General features: G+C 41.6%; 1 protein-coding gene across 6 annotated transcripts in view; it reads left to right on the top strand.

Moving 5' to 3' along the window:
- The window catches only part of Herc2 (HECT and RLD domain containing E3 ubiquitin protein ligase 2), a 184367-nt gene that overhangs the window by 49919 nt on the left and 115096 nt on the right, over positions 1-19352 (top strand). For 5 of the 6 annotated variants that reach the window (XM_013507678.1, XM_005410402.2, XM_013507680.1 and 2 more), the window contains 14 exons: positions 1197-1354; positions 1439-1552; positions 2445-2696; positions 5156-5349; positions 6257-6457; positions 8066-8294; positions 8386-8510; positions 9673-9851; positions 12373-12557; positions 13701-13856; positions 14901-15086; positions 16515-16685; positions 17343-17446; positions 18417-18567. In XM_013507678.1, coding sequence (XP_013363132.1) covers positions 1197-1354; positions 1439-1552; positions 2445-2696; positions 5156-5349; positions 6257-6457; positions 8066-8294; positions 8386-8510; positions 9673-9851; positions 12373-12557; positions 13701-13856; positions 14901-15086; positions 16515-16685; positions 17343-17446; positions 18417-18567 — 2405 coding nt within the window. The remainder of the gene's footprint in view (positions 1-1196; positions 1355-1438; positions 1553-2444; positions 2697-5155; positions 5350-6256; positions 6458-8065; positions 8295-8385; positions 8511-9672; positions 9852-12372; positions 12558-13700; positions 13857-14900; positions 15087-16514; positions 16686-17342; positions 17447-18416; positions 18568-19352) is intronic. The other variant, XM_013507681.1, reaches the window with a different exon arrangement.

Genomic DNA, 19352 nt, shown 5'->3' on the forward strand with positions numbered 1-19352 from the left:
ATTTGCTTTAAAAAAAAAAAAAAAAGCCTTGGCTTTGATTAATTAAAAGCCTGTTCATTCTCCTGCAAATTGATTCTGTTGTGCAAATATCTTGCTCAGCGGCACAAGCGCCTGTCTGGAAAGTGCAAGGTCCTGAGTTTGATCCCCAGTACCAAAAAAAAAAAAAAAAAAAAAAAAGAAAAAGTCCTTGTGCTCACACTGGAAGGGAGTGGGATTGGCATGGGGCACATGACACTCGAGAGGCACTGAAGTATAGGATGGTATTTTTTAATTTACTAGGTCTAAAATGTTTCTTAAGAAAGTGCAAAGTAGAGTCCTTGGCTGTCCCTGTGTACGTCTGTGCCTCTAGAGGGTCACGCTGTAAGTAAACCATGTCTTTGAGAGGGCAGAGTGGGCTTGCACACATTCTCGAGAAAGTGTTACTCATTGGAGGAAATGTATTCTGGATTATAAGAACAGAATTCTATTTAATCCTTGCTGCCTCATACTTCATTTGTGAACTGCAGGTTACGGTGTAATTAGTAAAACCTGGCTTCAATCAGTCCACATTTATTTCGTAAATAACAGTGTATGTATATGTATATATTAAATTCTAGTCTCTTTAGAAAGTTTGCATGCAGTCACTCAAATCAGTCTGCAGGGTATAACTGACTTTTGTAAGTCCGTGCTATTAGAACTACTGCAACTGAGAGAGAGGGTGTTTCCACTGCGTTTGGAAATCTCTTTGTACCTTCCCATCTCCAGCTCCTGGAAATCTCTGATCTGTCCTCTGTTGATACTATTTTGCCTTTTCTAAAATTCAGTATAAGCACAATTTTACAACATAGGATTTTGTTTCTGGCATCTTTCACTTCACATAGAGTTTGTCGAACCACTCTTACTGAGCCTTTATTCCTCTTGCTCCTACTGGACCGTGTTCGGGGTACTGTGAATAGAGTGGGTGTGGGCTTTTGTGTATGAGATTCTAGTGGAAACTATTTGGATATTCCTTCTGGACGCTCTGCATGGTGTTAGGTTCCACATTAGCAGGTGTTGGCAGCATTAGTGTTTGGGTTTTCTCTTGGTTATTCCACAAGATCCCTGAAAGGTAAAGCGGTCTCGATACTATAATAGTCTAGTGCAGATGATGAACGTCCTCTGCCAACCCTGAGAAGTGCCTAGAAGGATGCTCATAATCTGTTCCCTTCCTCCCACAGGCCTTTGGAGGAGCCGAAGGTGATCTCTGCTTTCTCAGGGAAGCAGGGGGGTAAGCACGTGGTGCATATTGCGTGCGGTAGCACCTACAGTGCGGCCATCACTGCCGAGGGGGAGCTGTACACCTGGGGCCGTGGCAACTACGGCCGGCTGGGCCATGGTATGTCCACTGCATGCAGCGGGAGATGTAGACAGGCTGTCCGCCCTAGAGAGCCTGAGTAATGACGATCATGTCTGTTTAAAGGTTCTAGTGAAGATGAGGCCATTCCAATGCTAGTAGCTGGTCTTAAAGGACTAAAGGTCATTGACGTCGCATGTGGCAGTGGGGACGCTCAGACTCTGGCTGTGACTGAGAATGGTATGTAGAACTCACACCGCTGATTACCTGGATGGGTGGGATTGAGTTTAGGGTGAACTTCGTGAGGCTGCCCTGCTTGGCATCCGCCTTTTAAGTCAGTGAAGAGGCCCAGAGAAAGCCAGACAGCTAGTGGCTACTACCTAGAGGGTGTTTTGTGTTTTATCTAAAAGTCAAAATTAAATGGAATAATTGATGTTCTGAATTACCTCTGGTTAACACTAATACATTCCCTAAAGTTCAGCTACTCTGCATTCCCAGTGTTAAGTCCTGCTTAGTCTGTGTAACAGTCTCCATTTTGTTGCTCCATTGGTTGCTTGTTTTTCATTTTAATTGTGCTCATTAGTGAGATCATACTTTTATACCCAATTTTCTATTTTTGTGGGTACATTTATTAGGTTTTATGTTTAGAATCATGCCTTTTGTTGTTGTTTTTGGTGTGTTGCTGGGTACTCAACTCAGGGCCTCGTGCATGTTAGGCAGTTGATCTACCCCTGCGCAATACCCTTGGCCCATTATGTTGAAATTTCACGACTGTTATCTGCTACTACTGTGGTGCCCTGTCCATGGCATCTTGTTAGTCCTTGGCAGTGGGCATTGCTGTCAGAATCAGCTGGGGGATCCCTCAGCCTGCTCTCTCCCATAGGGCTGGAAAGACACATTGAGAATTGACTTGTAGGAGTTTCTTTGCTGTAAGATGAAAGGTCGTTTCATATACTTTCCTAACCATGTGGGTTCGACTACCACTGATGGTACAGATGTTGTTAGAATCATGTTTCTGCTACCGTGATGCTGAGCTGTACCCCCTGCCCTCTGGTTACATAACTTTCAACTGTTTGAAAATGTCCATCGAAAGGTACAGTTGTTTTTACCTAAATACATTTGTATTTTCTAGGACAAGTGTGGTCTTGGGGAGATGGTGACTATGGGAAGTTGGGCAGAGGTGGTAGTGATGGCTGCAAGACGCCAAAGTTGATTGAGAAGCTTCAGGATTTAGATGTCATCAAAGTCCGCTGTGGAAGTCAGTTTTCAATTGCTTTGACGAAAGATGGCCAAGTTTATTCATGGGGAAAAGGTGACAATCAAAGACTTGGGCATGGAACAGAGGAACATGTTCGTTATCCCAAACTTTTGGAAGGCTTGCAAGGTGAGTACCGATGTAAACTTTTAAAACCCTTTGGGGTAGCTTCTTTACCAGTCTTCTAAACTCTGTGGAGTTTTCTTTTCTTAACCTGACATTCCATGAGTGGCTTGTCATTAGAAACTTTATAAATGACTCAGTAGGTATAGATAATAATTGGGAAGTGGTTGGTCTACATTAAAAAGTGGCCTAGAATTATTATTATTATTATTATTATTATTTTGACGTAGAATTATTTTCATCAAATTCAGTTCGATACCCACTTAGTTTTTCTTTTTTTTTCCTTTTTGTCTGTTTGAGACAGGGTCTCACTGTGCAGTTCAGGCTGGCCTTGAGCTCACTTTGTAGCCCAGGCTGGTCTCAAACTTGCAACCATCCTCCTGCCTCAGCCTCCCGAGTGCAGGGATTACAGGTGTGTGCCACTATGCCAGGCTCTACTTAGTTTTTCTAACATTGGAGAGTTCCTCACTCAGGAAGCTGGGCCCAGGGAGGCAGCTGCTTCTCAGCGTGTCAGATGTATTTCTAACACTGCAGGAACCGTGGATATGCATTCATGCATTGTGCTGTGGGCCACATGGGAGATGGAATCTAGTTTCCTTGGGGTGGTCTGGTTGGAGATTATCTTCCTTGCATGCAGCTGCCTCTGCAGTGGGGACAGTGGGGATGGGAACTCCTATGATACATGCTTTAGTGCTAATTGTGACACTCTTACCAAGGTGGATACATGCTTCAGCAAGTTGGGGGCCATCAGAACCTTGGCATTGGGTTGTAGGTGGAAGTTTTGAAAGGGGAAAGCTGGATTTTTCTGTACTGCTTGGGTTGGTGAGTGTAGGCCATCTCCATTCTAGTGGAGACCTGGTAAAGTACAGGCAAGCTTACAAGAAAGCAAAGAAGAAGGGGAAGTCGGTGAGTTGCACATCAGGTGAGGCCCTTTAGCATCTTCTGTAGTTTAGGGGTGGGGAGCCTTTTTATTAAAGGACCAGACTGTAGGTATTTTAACCAAGTGAGCCTGGCTGTGTTCCTACATTTGGGGTGTGGTGGCGTTTGGTATGAGAATGAAGTTTAGTGGGTCCTGGTGTTCACTCTTCATTGATGTTTTTTGGCTTCTGTGACATTTAAGTGAGGCTTACTGTTTCCTTCGCCACCAGTTTCATTGCAAAGCACATGGATAGTTTGCGTCCCCAGAGGCTTGTGTGCTCATAAAGTGGTTATTATTTTCCAAGCTTCTGAGGTGGGTTGTAGGGTAACATAGTTCACTGTATGCTGTGGAACTGTAGCATGATTTCACCTGCTTCTTGTTTATCTCCCCTCCATTAGTAAGGGAAATCTGCTGCCTTAGTTCACTTATTAGGTACAGAAATAGCTTACTCCATGAGCGTATTTAAATTAGTTTTGTTGTCCCTAATGTACAAGAGGTTCTTTCAATAGAATTGTTCTTATAGTACTTTTTCACCTGAATTATATGTTGACATTGCTCAGAAATGTTCCTCATGTATATTATGTGAGATGCCCTAAAAAAGAAAAATATAATGTTTTGTTAGTATTATTTAAATATGAAAAATGTTTTAAAGATTTTTATATCATACAACTTTGGGAGAAAAATAATTTTCTTTTAAGAAAAACTTCCTCAGTGAGGAGTATGCTTTTTATAGTTATAGCTGGGGCTGGAAAATTGATTATTTACTGAAAAATACACTGTCATCAACATTATTTTGTGTGAAAATGTGTGAGAATGTTTTAGTGGCTAAGAATGTTTAAAAAAACAGTTCTTTCTGTCTTAATTCAGTCTCTTACAAGAGTTGATGAAAAGAGGCTACAGAAGTACTTATAAAATTGTAGCTTCCTATGTGCTGCTACTTTAAGTAGATTCTTTCTAATCCACTAAAATCCTTGAGCTGTGTAGAAAGGTAAAAAAACTCAATTCTGTAACCTTCCTAATTAATTTCAGAAGTAGCCTGTACACTTCAAAAAATTGTTATTATTGTTTAAAACATGAATTTCATCCTATAAGAGTAAAGCTAAGAGGGGCTGGGAATTTAGCTCAGTGGCATAGCGCCTGCCTGGCAAGCGCAAGGTCACGTGTTTGATTCCTGGTACTGGAAAAAAAACCCAAAAAACATAAAACCAAGAATAAAACTAAGAATGTGAAGTTTTAGTTCTTAATCCATTGTGTTCACTGGGATCCTCAATAAATTACTTCATATTATTAAAAACAATACTCTGATCTCATTCTGAATGAAATTCAATAAGGAGGAGAAAGAACAGATCTTAGCAGTAGGCTATGAGTCTTCACAAATAACAGCTGACAAAGTACGAGATTTACGAGCATATTCAAAGCAAATGAACTATGCTTAATATTAAAGAAACAGTTTATCCTTAAGCAGTTATTATTAATTGCCTTTTGACCTCAGTTTCTGGGAGAAGTTGTAAGCTTAAAGCTGCTTCGTGTCCCCCTTTTCTCTTAGGGAAGAAGGTGATTGATGTGGCGGCAGGCTCTACCCACTGTTTGGCTCTCACCGAGGACAGCGAGGTGCACAGCTGGGGGAGCAATGACCAGTGCCAGCACTTCGACACTCTGCGTGTGACCAAGCCAGAGCCTGCCGCACTGCCAGGACTGGACACCAAACACATAGTTGGAATTGCATGTGGCCCAGCCCAGGTACTGCGTGGGCAGTTGGGTGTGGTGTCTCGTGCAGTCTGGTTCCCGTGTGCCCATCGCTGGCGTGTAGAAATGCCATGGGTTTTTGTGTTGTACTCATACCTTACGGTTGTGCTGAGCCGTGAATTAGTTCTGTAAGTCTCTTTCTTTAAGTAGTGCTTTTAACCACAGGCACAGATATTGATACATTTTTATACTTGTTTAGTTCAAAATACTTGCTAATTTGTCTTGAGAATTGCTCTTTGACCCGTGAATTACTCATGTTTTTAAATTTTAGAGTGTTTGGATATTGTTCTGTTACCATTTTGTTATCAATTTCTAGTTTCTCTTGAGGTGGGAAAACTATGATTTTGATTCTTTTAAATTTAAGATTTGTTTTGTGCCTCAGGATATAGTAAATATTTTGTGTTTGCTTGAAAGGTATGTTTATTTTGCTATTGTTGCATGAGGTTTTCTATAAGTATCCCTTAGATCAGTTCATTGATGGTACTATTCAGTTTTTCTAGATCCTTGCTGATTATTTCCTCTCTCTTGTGAGGAAGGTAGTATAGTTACACCTAATGTTTCATGTGTACTTAGAGCTATTCTACTACTTTTAAGTGGGTTCAGAGTCACACAACCATTCATGAATATACACTAGTAATTTTGAGAGTGAAAAAATTTTCTAAAAACCTTTATTACTTTTTAGGTGTGGCAGAATGAGATGGGAGTAGTGAAATGGGAGGGAAACTATAAAGTGATAGTACGTGAACTACACAGCGTGAAAGGTCACATGCGTTCAGGCAGTTAGAGGGAGGACCAGGTATACTGTAAGGCATGTTTATCATGCAGAGTGGGAAGTCTCCTGTGGAACAGATCAGTAGCTAAACTTCTGGATTCATTTTAGGTTCTTATGTTTCTTCTATAGAGCTTTGCTTGGTCTTCATGCTCTGAGTGGTCCATTGGCCTCCGTGTCCCTTTCGTGGTGGACATCTGTTCAATGACTTTTGAGCAGCTGGATCTCCTTCTGCGGCAAGTGAGTGAGGGAATGGATGGCACTGCAGATTGGCCCCCACCACAAGAAAAGGAGTGCATGGCCGTGGCGACGCTGAACCTTCTGCGACTTCAGGTGTCCATGCTTTCCCTCTTTCTGCTCCTTTTATAAGTGCCCTAGGAATTTGTGACTCTGCGTGCATAATGAAGGGTATGGCTTTTAGCCTGTTAGGTGGACAGCTAATGAAACATTTAAAGTATTTTAAAGTAAGATCGCGATGGAGTGATGTGTGTGAGACTTAAAGAATTTGATCCAGTTAATTTCTGTTTATTCCAGAGGCCAGCTTTGCGTACAGGTAAGAGTGTATGGATTGTGTTATTCCTGCTGTAATCAGCTTCTGTACACTCATTGAGGGAGGCAGCCTTGGATTTACTGTTGAGTGGTGAAATAACTGCATAAGACAGCAGGAGCCTGAGAGAGAAAGAGACAGACCTGGCGAGAGACAGTGCTAGCCTCTCTGTTGAACTGTGAAAGCTCTGCCCAGTAAGCGTGGTTCCACGTAGCACTGCCTGAAAGTGAAAGCTACCCAAACCAGCCAGACTTCTCCCAATGTTACTTCCTCCCTTGTATTACACCTACACTCACCCTTTCCCTTTCAGAGTTGTCCTTGTCAGGAACTCTAACCCTGTTCCCCTCCCCACCCACATCCTCCCCTCTGTCCCTAGATCGCCTTTCCTCGTTTCATTATTACTGTTGCTGTTGTTACTTAGTTCATGCTCTGACATAAAGATCACAGCCACTGAGGGCAGTTAGTGCATGCACATGACACATCTTACACCCTGTCTCCGCCTCTCCGTGCTGTCCCCCAGCCTCAGTCTCTGTCTCTGTCCCCTTTCCCAATTGCAAAAGATCTGTCTGTCTCCCAATTTCCTTTTTTTTTCTTTTCTTTTTGGTCTTTTTGAGACAGGGTCTTGCTATGCAGTTCAGGCTGGCCTTGAGCTCACTTTGTGTAGCCCAGGCTTGTCTCAAACTCACGATCCTCCTGCCTCAGCCTTCTGAGTGCTGGGATTACAGGCGTGTGCCACCACACCTGGCCCAGTTGCCTTTTATCAGTCTTTCAGTTTGTGTTTTTTTGTGACTTGGATTGCTCAAATGAGAGAAACCATGGGATATTTCATCTGATTTATTTCACTTAAAATCATGTTTTCAGGAAGTATCCATTTTCCTGATATCTTGAATATCTGATATCCTGATATCTTGAATTTCCAAATATCTTGAATTTATCCCTTTGTATAGACAAATAGTATTCTATTATGCATAGATATCCACATTTCCTTTGTCCATTGTCTGTCAGTGGTCAAACAGGCTGGTTCCAAGATTCAGCTGTTATGGATTGTCATGCACAAAATTTAAAAAATGCTATATAAAATTGCATGTAGGTTATGTGTATAAAATATGTGTGCAATACAAATTGTGTTTGTGTTTAGACTTGGAACCTGGTCTGACTCCTAAGGTAATCTTATGTATGTGCAAATACTCTCAAATTGAAAATGTCCAAAATCTGAAACATTTCTGGTCCAAAGCATTTCAGATAAGTGATATGCAACCTGTAATGAGAAGTGAATTGTGTTTATTTGAAATCAAGTCTAAGAAAATTTTAGTTTTTTCCCCTGATTTTTAGTAAGATTTTAAAAGCCGTTTGTTTTTAGCCATCCTAAGTGAAAATTATTTTTCTCCTTTCAGTTGCATGCTGCCATTAGTCACCAGGTTGACCCGGAATTCCTTGGTTTAGGTCTGGGCAGTGTCCTCCTGAACAGCCTGAAGCAGACTGTGGTGACGCTGGCCAGCAGTGCGGGTGTGCTGAACACAGTGCAGTCTGCTGCCCAGGCCGTGCTGCAGAGCGGCTGGTCTGTGCTGCTGCCCACAGCTGAGGAGCGGGCCCGTGCTCTGTCTGCTCTCCTGCCCTGCACAGGTGGGCCTGGGCTCAGAGTGGGTGAGGTGCAGACGGGCTGTGGGAGGAGATGTTCCCCACTCAAACTGGCAAACAAATTTTCCTCTTCTAGTTTCAGGCAATGAAGTAAACATAAGTCCTGGTCGTCGATTCATGATTGATCTACTGGTGGGCAGCTTGATGGCTGATGGAGGATTAGAGTCCGCCCTAAATGCAGCCATTTCTGCAGAAATTCAGGTACAGGCCTCCAGGGCATGGGAACGGGTAGGGCAGTTAGTTGTGAGTTAGCAGTGAGCTGAGATTGAAAAGTACACTCATTCATGTGTGTAAATCAGACTTTCTGCTGGAAATTGCCTAAACTAAAATGCGGAACTTCAGGGCTGGGGATGTAGCTCAGCGGCACAGTGCCTGCCTGGCAAGTGCAAGGTCGTGAGTTTGGTTCCCGGTACCGGAAAAAAAACAAAAAACAAATAAAATACGGAACTTCTATCACATCTAAGTATTTTCTTTACTTTTTTCTTTTTTTACTTATAACTCTCTTACTAATTAATAAATTTGTTAGGATATTATTGAGATGTGATAAAATGCTCTGCTTTCCATGTCTGAATGAGTGTGGCACTTGCCTCCTTCATCACACACATCATTTCTGTCACACAGTGAGGTTCCTTGTGCCCTTCTGCACCCAGTGGGGACACTCCTCTGCTTCTCAAATGAGCTAAATGGCACCTATTGGGAGTGTCACATAGGTGAAATCCTGTGGAACCCTTCTCTTTTGCGTCTTCTTTTGCCTCACATAATGATTTTCAGACACAGTAACATCAGTGCATATGTCACTTTTTTTTTTATAGAGCAGTATCGCATTATATAGTTATAGCACTGTTTATTCATTCATTTTTCTATTGGAGCGTTGGACTGTTTCTGGTTTTTCACTTTACAAAATTGCTATGATCATCCTGTGTACATGTTCTTTAGCGAGCATGTTTTTTCTTTGCTAATTAATTTAGAGTGGAATTTGATGGGTCCCATTTGTTTACAGTGTCTCAGAGTGGCTTTGTTATTTTTTTTGAATCAGTGTGTGTGTGTCATCTATTTCCTGTCCTTACAAAACAGCCTCTGGATGGTAGTAGGAGACTGTGAGTAGTGGGAGCGTGGCCATTGGATCCGTAGGAAGAATAGTCTGTTTAGAACCTGATCAGCTGACTGCTGAGATTGTGTGTGTGTGTGTGTGTTTGTACATGTGCACACATGCATGTGCAGGTGTAAGCCAGTATTGCCATTTTGTTTGTCAGGCCACAGAGTCTTGAGACAGCTGGGCTCTGGAGTTAGGGCTTAGCTCAATGTGGCTTTTCACTTGCTGGTGAGATCACTGGTCACCAATTTTCTGTTTTACAAATTATAGGATATTGAAGCCAAAAATGAAGCACAGAAGGAAAAAGAAATCGATGAACAGGAAGCAAACGCCCCAACATTTCATAGAAGTAGAACCCCTTTGGATAAAGACCTTATTAATACAGGGGTCTATGGATCTTCTGGGAAGCAGTGTTTGCCTCTGGTCCACCTCGTACAGCAACTTCTTAGGTAATTCTATTTTGATTGGTGGTCATTGGTTTCCTTGTTTAGTGAAACGTAACAGTAGAATCTTAAAAACAGTTTGCCTGTTGGAAAGTTTCTCTGAAAATTACCTAGGGTAGGTTTTAGGGTAAAGAGCAGATTCTTAAATGTAGATGAAAAGAGAGGTTGGCGTACATGAGATTGTAAAATTTTCCATGAAAGAAAATGAAGTGTGGAATAAACCTGTAAGAAGATTCTTATCCTCATTAATAAGCAGGTAGTTGCAAATAAAAATCTTCACAGTAAGGTTAGTTTTTAAAAGTTAGTTTTATCATTGCCTAATTCTATATATCATATATATAATATATATTTATGTCTTTGTAAGACAGCTTTTAATTTAAAAACTAAAATAAAGCTTTCTTTTTGAAGACCAGATCAGGAGGAGTTAAAAATAACTCAGCTTCACACTGTTAGCCAAAGTGAATCTTGGCAAGGACCCACGTGTTCAGACACAGTTGGCTAAGAACTTAGTTCAAAAAGAACAGAGAAGAGTGCAGTTTGTGAAAGAAATTTGGTAAAAAATGAAAAAAGTGATTGCACATTTATTAAACAAAACTCTGCTCTATGTAAACCTAAGTTTAAACCTAATTTGAGAGAAACACTTCACTCTTATGCCGACAATAAGCCACATGATAGTATTTATATTTGAAAATAAGGAGCTGTGACTTTTGTAATTATTGAACCCACCTGAGATAAACTTTTGATTATGGTGCTAAATTTAATGATAGAACATAAAGTAAACAGTTTTGGTATTAGTGTCTTGCTTCTTCAAGCTAAATGCCAAATACTAGACCTAGTTCTTCTGTTAAGATACTGCTGGGGCAGGTTACCAGGTAGTCTAGTAGCAAGGTGAGGTCAGGTGGCAGTGGAGACCCCAGGATATGCTCACCTTTGTTGTGTGTGATGAGGGCAAGGAAGTCCATGGATGTAAGAGAAGTTTCTGGAGGACTTCAACCCCTGACTGTGGCTCCTGCTGCTGTCCTTATGTACACTGCGGACAGTTCCCTGGTGTGAGCCATGGGGCAGGTGCCACGGATAGATGTTCTCAGCAAACCTGCTGTGACATTAGGAATCAAAGAGGTGGAGCCAGAAGCATGCCCTTGACTCTGCGTTATGTGGCAGTCTCAGGACAGTTTCTGGTGACAGTAGCAGCAACACATGTTCACCAGCCTACCCACGCACATTCCTGCCTGGAATGGGCTGTGGGAGTCGTCTGGTTTAGTGGCTGTCCTGGAACCAGGCCTGCTTTGGCTCTTGTCTCCCCTCTGTTGACTTCTGCCTCTAGTAAACTACTTCATCTTTTCTATTCTCTTTCTAAAAAAAATTTTTTTTTTTAATCTTTTCTATTCTTGGTACCAGAGATCAGGCCTGGCTCACCTGTGGCAGAGATTGTTGCTCTGTGACAGAGCCCTGTCTGGTGTTTTACAGTCTGTGTGTGGAATCAGAAATACTGCTGTTGTAACTGTACTTCCTGGAGGTTCATGGTGGTGTCCTTTCTTCCTATTTGCTGACAGCTTGCGGCTCTGGTCTCACTGCACTGTTGAGATGGGAGTTGCTACTCCTTTCCTTGTGTCCATGCTTCTTGGGCACCTTACAGGAGAATTTGTAATTCTTTTGTTCTGAAGGAGGGGTGTTGGTACTTCCTTTGGTCTTCTTTTCCTGTTTCCTGAGTCCTAGGTACCCTTGCATAGCCCATCCTCGTGCCCTCTCAGAGTAGGTGCTGAAGATAGATCTATAAGGCAGACATAGCAATGCAGGTGAGTCGTGTCCTAAGGATAGATAGCATTTATATTTGAAATGCACATTTGGAGGAAAAAAAGCAGTGGAGCAGTTTTATATAGAAATGTTCCTTTTTGAGTAAGATCCACTTTTAATTTGGATGATTCTTCAAGGCAAGTTTGTAAAAAGGGGCATCATTATATTTTTTGAATCTTAAGAGCTCAGGCATATTGATTGATTGATTGCAGTACTGGGGATTGAACCTAGGGAACTACACTCTCAGCCTTTTAAAATACCTTGTTATGTCACTGAGGGCCTTGCCATGTCATTGAGTTGCCTAAGCTGGGCTTGAACTCTTGACCCTTCTTTCGCAGCCTCCCACAGTGCTAGGGTTACAGGTGTGAGCTTCTGTGCCTAGCTCTCTGTGCAGTTTTGGCTGAGGTTGTGTGTACTGCACAGATACACCTGCTACATTTGGGGAGGGCAGCCAGCTGCAGGTTGCCTCCTCGTGTGATGTGCACTTCTGACACTATGTGGTGATTTGCTACCTTTTCCTCTTGTCTGTTTTTTTTTTGAGACAGGGTCTCACTCTGTAGTTCAGGCTGGCCTTGAACTCACTATGTAGTCCAGGCTGGTCTTGAACTCATGATCCTCCTGCCTCTCCCTCCCGAGCACTGGGATTATAGGCATATGCCACCATGCCCGGCTTGCCCTGTCTTTTTAACAGAAATAACTTGTTCAATTTATAATTCTCTTTTCCCCTACCTAGAAACATTGCTTCTCAGACTGTAGCCAGATTGAAAGACGTTGCCCGTCGGATTTCATCATGTCTGGACTTTGAGCAACACAGCCGTGAGAGGTCTGCCTCATTGGACTTGTTACTGCGTTTTCAGCGTTTACTTATCAGTAAACTTTATCCTGGAGAGAGCATTGGTCAGACCTTAGATATTTCCAGTAAGTTGTCTACAGGTGAATGTGTCTTATGTATGTCTCGGGTTTTTATTATTATTATTTTTGATTTGCCTATTATGTGTGCTCATATGTATAGTCCTTATATTAAATACAGCAGTTTTGGAGACTTCATTTTGGATACACTTTATTGGTCAAATAGTTTTGTACTATACCTACTTATATCTTTAATTGTGTTGGCTTCATATTGAAATTCTGTAGACATTAGAAATAGGTCTCTCTGTGCTCAGTGTACACTCCCATGGCGTGGTAGAACACTAATGATTGACAGGACGCGGGACCCAGATGGTGGCAGACTGCTCATGAGTCAGATGGCTGTAGCGGGAGGAAGGGCAGGTTTCACTCACAACTCTGATTTGTTGCTGCTAGACCCTGGGTTAAGTTTCCACACCACCAGGGATTTCTCAGCTGCAGAGCTGGATAATCCCAAGTTTGCCCATGGCTGAAACGGGCTGATGTGTATGTGCTGCGCACTGCATGCGGCATCCGGGGGAGGGCACCTTTCTGTCAGCACCGTGGCGGGAGGCCGGTTTTCCATAGTGTTGCTTTTCCTTTAGGAGTAGAAACATTTGCTGCTTCTGTTGATAATTTTATAGCTAAGTTTAGAAGTGAAAGGAATAAATTATTTCTTAGAAGGAGTTAGGTACTTGTTTATGATAGAAACCTCTAGGTTCAAATAGGCAAGTTTATAGTCTAAAAGAGGTGACTGTCTTGAAGATAGAGGTTATAGTAATGTGAAGCCATTAAGAACCATGGAGGCAGAAAGTTGAAGATTTTATGAGGCGGAAAAATGTCTAGTTTTGTTCGTTGGGAGTAGTTTACAAGCTTTAGGAAAAGTGTTTGTGTGCTAAAGTCTAAAATCTCTGTAAATTATGACTTTAGTATTTATAGACTCAAACTTTTAGGTCCTATGTGGTGCAGGGTGTAAAATTCAACACAGTCAAATTCATTGCCCCTCAGGTTACATAATGTGCAAAAGAACCAAAGACCGAGTGTGTTAGGCTCCTGTTGGGGAACATTCTTACAGGCAAGAGACGCAGCCGTAAAAGTGGAGTAGTGGAGCAGTCAGGTGGGTTTGCAGAGCATGTTCTCAGTAGCGACAGTGACGTTTTCTGAATCTCCCTTCAGGTCCTGAGCTGACAGGTGTTGGCTCCTTGCTGAAGAAGTATATAGCCCTTCTGTGCACACACATCGGGGACATACTGCCCGTGGCGGCCAGCGTTGCTGCTGTCAGCTGGCGACACTTTGCTGAGGTGGCCTGTATCGTGGAAGGGGACTTCACTGGTACCTTTCTTGTTTCCTGCCTTGGGCCTCCTGTTTACTTTAGAAACCTGAGGAAAGCTAGCATATATCTTTCCCTGATTAAAATGCGTGCCATGTACTCTATACATTTTCTGATCCTCTTGTGTTTTTCTTTCTTTCTTTCTTTCTTTTTTTTTTTTTTTTAACCAATAGTTCTGTTAAGCCGCTTGGTGTGGAAGCCGTAAATAATGCATGCAGTTGGTTGATATTTGTACACCACCATTAGCACTTCAATAATGAGGGCAATGATGACTGTTATTTTTTTTTTTTAATTTTGTTTTAAGACGGGGTCTTGCTATGTAGTTCAGGCTGGCCTTGAACTCCCTGTGTAGCCCAGGTTGGCCTTGTGCTAGCATTACATGCATGTACCACCACACCCAAACACTGTTTCATTGTATTCCAACAGTATAAACATTAGTTGTCCTTTTCAAAACCTTAATACATTCCAATATTAGTCTTTTTTAAAAGTTAATTTTGTGAAATTAGTTTTTTTTTTTGTCTTTTTGAGACAGGGCTTCACTGTTCAGTTCAGGCTGGCCTTGAATCCACTTTATAGCCGAGGCTGGCCTTGAACTTGCAGCAGTCCTCCTGCCTCAGCCTTTTGAACCCTGGGATTACAGGTGTGCATTGCCATGCCTGGTAAATCATTGTTATTTTTGAGTGCTTTCTCTGATGGCAAACGTATGGGTGAAAACTATCGTTCATAGTAGTGTTTTAGGCATAGTATTTTTCAAAAATATTTTTGGAACTCAGAGGGTTCTTTTTGACAACTATATGTCTCTTTCAAAAGAAAATACACTGTAGAAATATGCAAAGGGACAAGTGTTCTGTATTTTATGATTTAGAATTTAAATATAAAGGTTACAAAGTACTTTCCAGGATAAACACTTTTGTTTTTTTTTTTTGGTACTGGGAATTGAACTCAGGACCTTGTGCTTGCTAGGCAGGTTCTTATGCCACTGAGCTAAATCCCCGGCCCAAATACTTTTAATTAAATGTTAACACTTTTTTTTTCCTTAAATGTAGGTGTACTCCTTCCAGAGCTGGTGGTCTCTATAGTGCTTCTGCTCAGTAAAAATCCTGGTCTCATGCAAGAGGCTGGAGCCGTCCCCCTGCTGGGTGGCCTGCTGGAGCACCTAGATCGCTTCAACCACTTGGCTCCTGGAAAGGAGAGGGATGACCATGAAGAGCTGGCTTGGCCTGGCATAATGGGTACGGCATTTAACCTTTAAGGACTTCACGAAGGGAAGTGTTGTCTTCGTCTGACCTATTTTTGTCTTTGTGTCTGAAGATCATGAAGACAAAATAATTGGAAGACTGATTATTATCCTATTTCTACTGATGGCAGTGTAAAAGGAAGAGGAAGATAATCCAAATTATAACAGATTTGGTTATGTTTAAGGAAGACTTACATTAGTAATTGTTATTAAACCTGGAAATTGATTCCTTTAGAATATTCTGGAAAACCTTTCCTAGGAGGTGTCTTCTGAAGGTCCTATTGAAGTGTGTATAGATATGGGGGCTGGGGATTTAGCTCAGTGGCACAGCGCCTGCCTCGCAAGCGCAAGGTTGTGAGTTCGATTCCCAGTACCGGGACCCCCCCCCCCCCCCCCCGCCGAAAAAATAAAAAATAAAGTGTATAGATATGGTAGAACCCTGGAGGCAGGCATTGATGTGGGAGAGGAAATTCCTTGGAAGTCAGCTGAGCACTTCCTTGTAGACACCATCTGCAGCGTGTACCAAATTGAAGTGATTCTTTGACTTCTCAAAGTTTTGAGATCTGGCAGTTTTGAATCTTAAGTCACTATGGTCTGCATGGTTCTGAGTTCCTGGACTCAAAATTGAAGTTACGTTTTAGCATTCATTTTATATTAAAAATCCAACTAGAGCTTCAAGTAAGAGGTCATGGTTGTCCTGAGGAAAATAGCCTTAGGATAGGCAAGCATTTTTTTGTTTTTGTTTTATTGACACAAGGTCTCACTGTGTAGTCCAGGATGGCCTTGAACTTGCTGATAATCAGAGGTCCCTGGAAATTACTTTTCTGGGTCCTTAATCTTGAAGGTGGATGGCATTAAGTACATACATCATTTGCAAATATTTTGTTACCCTTGGTAATGTCCTTCAGCGTACAAAAGTATTCGATTTTGATAAAGTCCAGCTTACCTAATTTTCTTCTATGATTGCTCTTGGTTTTAATATCATATCTAAGAAATCATTTCCAAATTCATTATTGTCACATTTCCCTGTTTTCTCGTAAGAGTTTCATAGTTTCAGCTCTTAGGTTTTCATCTTGGTCTAGTGTTTGTGTACCGTTTAAGATGAGGGTCTAACTTCATTTTTCTTTCCCATGTGGCTATTTAGTTTTCCCAGCATTATTTGTAAAAAGATTATTCTTCCTCCATTGCGTTGTCTTGACTTCTTTGTCAAAGATCATTTCACAAAATACGTATGTATTTTTGTGTTTTTTATTCAGCTTCACTGTTCAGTATGTCTGTCTGTGCCATTAGAACACTGTAATAGAAGTTCTAAGTGTTACAGAAAGAGGCATTATTCTCCCATTGTGATTCTGATTTATCTGTTTCACGCAATTTGTTCTTTTCATTTGATCAGTTGATTGATTTTTGTTTTCTGTATATACAGAGTCATTTTTTACAGGTCAAAGTTGTAGAAATAATGAGGAAGTGACACTTATACGCAAAGCTGATTTGGAGAACCACAATAAAGATGGAGGCTTCTGGACCGTGATTGATGGCAAAGTGTATGACATAAAGGATTTCCAGACACAGTCCTTAACAGGAAATAGCATTCTAGGTAGGCCATACTTTTTAGTTCATGGTTAAAAGTTCAGGTATATATTATTTTTTGTTTGTTTTAAGACAGGGTCTTGTTGTATATTTTAGACTGGCCTTAAACTGACAATGTAGACTAAGCTTGGCTCAAACTCTGGTGATCCTCCTGCCTCAGCCTCTGCAGTGCTGGAATTATAGGTGTGCACCACCATGCCCAGCTGCATGTTATTTTTAAGCTTGTAAGGCTAAGATTATGAATGATCTCTTAGTTCTGCTCTAGCCCCTACATATTTTCATGGTCTTGCTCCTTTTTTTTTTCCCCGGTACCAGGAATCGAACTCACGACCTTGTGCTTGCCAGGCAGGCACTGTGCTGCTGAGTTAAATCCCCAGCCCATATTTTCATGTATCTCTGATTTTGGTTTCTGTCTTAACAAATTCAGGCACAGTTAAAGAATTTCTCATCACTGTGTATTTTTTTTCCCATTAAAAACTTGGTTGAAACTGGTTCCAAGTTCTGAGTTGGTCCAGGCAAGCCTGAGAGAGGGCGGGAGGTCGTTGTACTCTGGTAACCCTCACTTTTGAGGTCAGCTGCCTGACTGACTTCTTATGTGCCACGTGAGCTGTGCCTGTCTGGGCACAGTGACTGAAGTCATGCTGTGTTCTCACTTTTATTTTAGCTCAGTTTGCAGGGGAAGACCCAGTGGTTGCTTTAGAAGCAGCTTTGCAGTTTGAAGACACCCGGGAATCCATGCATGCCTTTTGTGTTGGCCAGTACTTAGAGGTGAGGCTGTATACTTGTGGGATGACATGGATGGGTCATGGGAGGTCTTCTCCGTGTTTGTGAGAGAAGATTTTTACTGTAAAGTACTCATCTGGGCCTTTGGGGGGATTAAGTGGTAAAAATGTATGTTAGATAAATCAGATTATATGTTCATGTTAAGATTTATGATGTACTGGTTTTGAAATTGAAAAAAGTTACCAGTATGCAAAAAATCTGTATGTGAAAAGAGGTTAAATTTTGGTCTTTATAGTTTTACTGTAAGCTTATAGAAACTTAGAGTAGCTTACACATTGAGTGTGCAGTTGTGGGGAAGAACTGTATTGAAGCGTAGTTCTTATGTAAAAATACGTCCTTCATACATTTTCACGAGCACTGGGTTTATGTCTTTGGGTTGACTTTGCAGGTACTCAGAGGTAATAAAATCTACTAAATGCATCGTGTAGTATTTAAGACATTTTATCAAGAGAAAAATCAACTTTGTAAATTGTCTGGTGTGACTAGAAAAGTAAGATTATTTAAAACTCGTAGTTTTTTTTTTTTAGATTTTCTTAGAATTAATTTCTTGGTGTATGTGGTCATAGTTCACTAATCTACAGCAATACTTGTCATATTTTATATTGTCACTTTTTTATGTATGTAATTCATTGTATTTTCTGAAACATTATGGATAATTATTTTGGAAACTGTTTAATTCCCTAAGGAATATTGTAGCTAAGTCATTATCTACTCTTCGGTGTTTGTGCTGCATCTCCACTGCCCACTTTCTAGGGCTTGTAGGGTTTATGTAGTATTATCCGCTCCTTTGGCAGTGGTATAAACTCATTACAGGATGTAGGAACGGGGTGTCCAGAACACTCACTTGTCCTGATCAGGGCAGTACTGCATCTTAAGTGTATACTTTTTTTTTTTTTTTAAGTGTTATGTTTTTGATGAACCTTTTCTCAGACTGATGATAAACTTGATTTTCCAGCCTGACCAGGAAGTTGTTACCATACCAGATCTGGGAAGTCTGTCCTCGCCTCTGGTAGACACAGAGAGGAATCTGGGCCTGCTGCTTGGACTCCATGCGTCCTATTTAGCCGTGAGCACACCGCTATCTCCGGTCGAGATTGAATGTGCCAGTAAGGAAAACTTGTTTTCTGCTGACTGATTAGCACGTCACTTCATTTTGGTTGAGCCACAAGTGTCCTTAAGAGTAGGAGAGGAAGTAGAACCGGCATAGTTGTTGATGAAATAAATAAATAAATGAATAAATAAATAAAAAAGGACAGTGAGACTCAGGTGATTTGAAATGGCTCGGAGTGGCTCTCCCTTCTCTCATGCTGCTTGGCTGCAGAGGAAGCTATAGTGTACAGGAATGCCTGTCTGTGGTCTCATACCCTGTCCTCGGGCAGATGGGTCTTGGATGTGTGTTGTTTCTCTGTGTGCCCAGAAGTCACATAAAATGTGGATGGGCTGTTCTTTTTTTTGGTATTTTCGAGACAAGGTTTCGCTATGCAGTTCAGGCTGGCCTTGAGCTCACTTTGTAGCCTAGGCTGGCCTCGAACTCTCAACAGTCCTCCTGCCTCAGCCTCCCGAGTGCTGGGATTACAGGCGTGCGCCACCACGCCCGGCTCAGATTGGCTGTTCTTTCAGTAATGGCTTTCTGAGGTCTATGTTTTTACCAGACTCAGGTTAGGCACATTTTGGATGGCAGCCCTTATAACCATGTTAATAATGAAGTTTCTCTGTATCCCATAAGATGAGTTTAGCTTTATTTTAAATACTTCTGCATTTCTCATCTGTCTGTGCGTCTGTCCACCCAGCAGGCACTGACTGAGCAATCAGTTGCTTATGCAGGGTGCATGGGCAGATAAGACAGGCTACCATCTTGGCTGCTTATGTGATGATGAAGCAGCAGGTGAAG

This window comes from Chinchilla lanigera, unplaced genomic scaffold (assembly GCF_000276665.1).
Source record: "Chinchilla lanigera isolate Chin_1 unplaced genomic scaffold, ChiLan1.0 scaffold00132, whole genome shotgun sequence".
NCBI lineage: Eukaryota > Metazoa > Chordata > Mammalia > Rodentia > Chinchillidae > Chinchilla > Chinchilla lanigera.